We start from the raw sequence: 1,421 nt of genomic DNA, 5'->3' as shown, positions 1-1,421 counted from the left end.
GCAGGACATTTCGTTACAAACCGTTCAAGAATGTTTGTTCTAAACGACATTATCCATCAACAACGTGAGACAGAGCTAAAATACAGTCTGAAAACATCTGACAAGCCTTAACAACGGCTAACAGCACCAATTCCTGTTCTACTTCTTCAACATGGTTGTTAACAGCCAGATCCACCTGCCGCCAGCCCAAACATCGTCTGACAGCCCCATCACTGTTAGAGAATCTGTTAGGCTAACATTCCCTAACAGGCACGCCTGTTAGCCGCTGTTAGACCCCCTATGAGTTGGTAGGGTGTGTGAGACTCTGTGTGTGTGTGTGTATGTGTGTGTGAGACTCTGTGTGTGTGTATATGTGTGTGAGACTCTGTGTGTGTGTGTGTGTGTGTGTGTGAGACTCTGTGTGTGTGTGTGTCTCTGCGTGTGTGTGTGTGTGTGTGTGTGCATGTTTTCATGTTACTCCAAATCCACCATGTGCCCCAACAGTGCTGTTATTGTGTGGTTGTCTGTGTGTTCTTGTTACCCCAACATCACCTGCTTGTGTCTGCCTGTCTGTCTGTCTGTTTGTATACAACTACCCATCTGTCTGTTTGTCTGTCTATCTCGATAGATTAGGTACGTAGGCATGGATAGCTAGATGCAGATAGATGTAGGTAAATAGGTAGACCGTTGGCAAACAGTTGGCACACAACTGTTTGGTACACAGTTATTAGGACAGTTGGTGGACAGTTAGCAGACAGTTGACCCACAACCGTTGGCAGACAGTTGGCACACAACTGTTTGGTACACAGTTATTAAGACAGTTATCAGACAGTTGTAGGCATTTGGCAGACAGTTGACCCCACAACCGTTGGCACACAGTTGAGCAGGCTGTGGACAGACAGTTGGGCAGGCAGTTGCTGACATGACAGGTGGACAGTCAGTCGGTTTCAAGCCACATGGTTGATGGGACAGTTAAAATCAGTACGTCGGTTGTTGGTCAGTTGTTAGTCAGTTGGAAGGCAGTTGGTGGGCAGTTAGCAGGCAATCAGGCAGATGATGTGGTGGCAGACACTTTATGGGCACTTACTAAGTAAAAAAAAGGTAGTTACCGCAGGCACACACATTATTGTTGGTGGTCAGGACACTAGTAATATATATATAGGTGGGTTGGCAGTTGGCAAAAAGTCAAGTCAATACACAGTTCAGAGGCAGTTGGCTGACTGATCGGAGACAGTTGGCCAAACAGTTGCCTGACTGTTGAAAAACAATTCGTGGTAGGTCGTTGGGAGGAAGTTGATGAACACAGCTAGCAGACAGTTAGGAACACGTGCTGAATTTAACTGGCATGGCCACACCGAGGCATGGATCCATCCGGATGGGAGTGTGGGCTACACAGCAGCCTGGCTCCTGTGCAGCAGGGGCCAGCAGCCTTCTTTCTGGTA

The 1,421-nt window shown here is 47.5% G+C and overlaps 1 protein-coding gene across 1 annotated transcript in view; it reads left to right on the top strand.

Annotated features, from left to right (window-relative positions):
* The window catches only part of VOLCADRAFT_103256 (uncharacterized protein), a gene marked incomplete at both ends in the record, with an annotated part of 5,807 nt that extends 4,902 nt beyond the window's left edge, over nt 1–905 (top strand). The window contains one exon of the mRNA XM_002946982.1: nt 859–905. Coding sequence (XP_002947028.1) covers nt 859–905 — 47 coding nt within the window. The remainder of the gene's footprint in view (nt 1–858) is intronic.
* Nucleotides 906–1,421: the final 516 nt, after the last annotated feature.

This window comes from Volvox carteri (genome assembly GCF_000143455.1).
Source record: "Volvox carteri f. nagariensis unplaced genomic scaffold VOLCAscaffold_4, whole genome shotgun sequence".
Lineage (NCBI taxonomy): Eukaryota > Viridiplantae > Chlorophyta > Chlorophyceae > Chlamydomonadales > Volvocaceae > Volvox > Volvox carteri.
The sequence above is the reverse complement of the archived record's forward strand: the minus strand, read 5'-3'. Positions and strand labels throughout refer to the sequence as shown.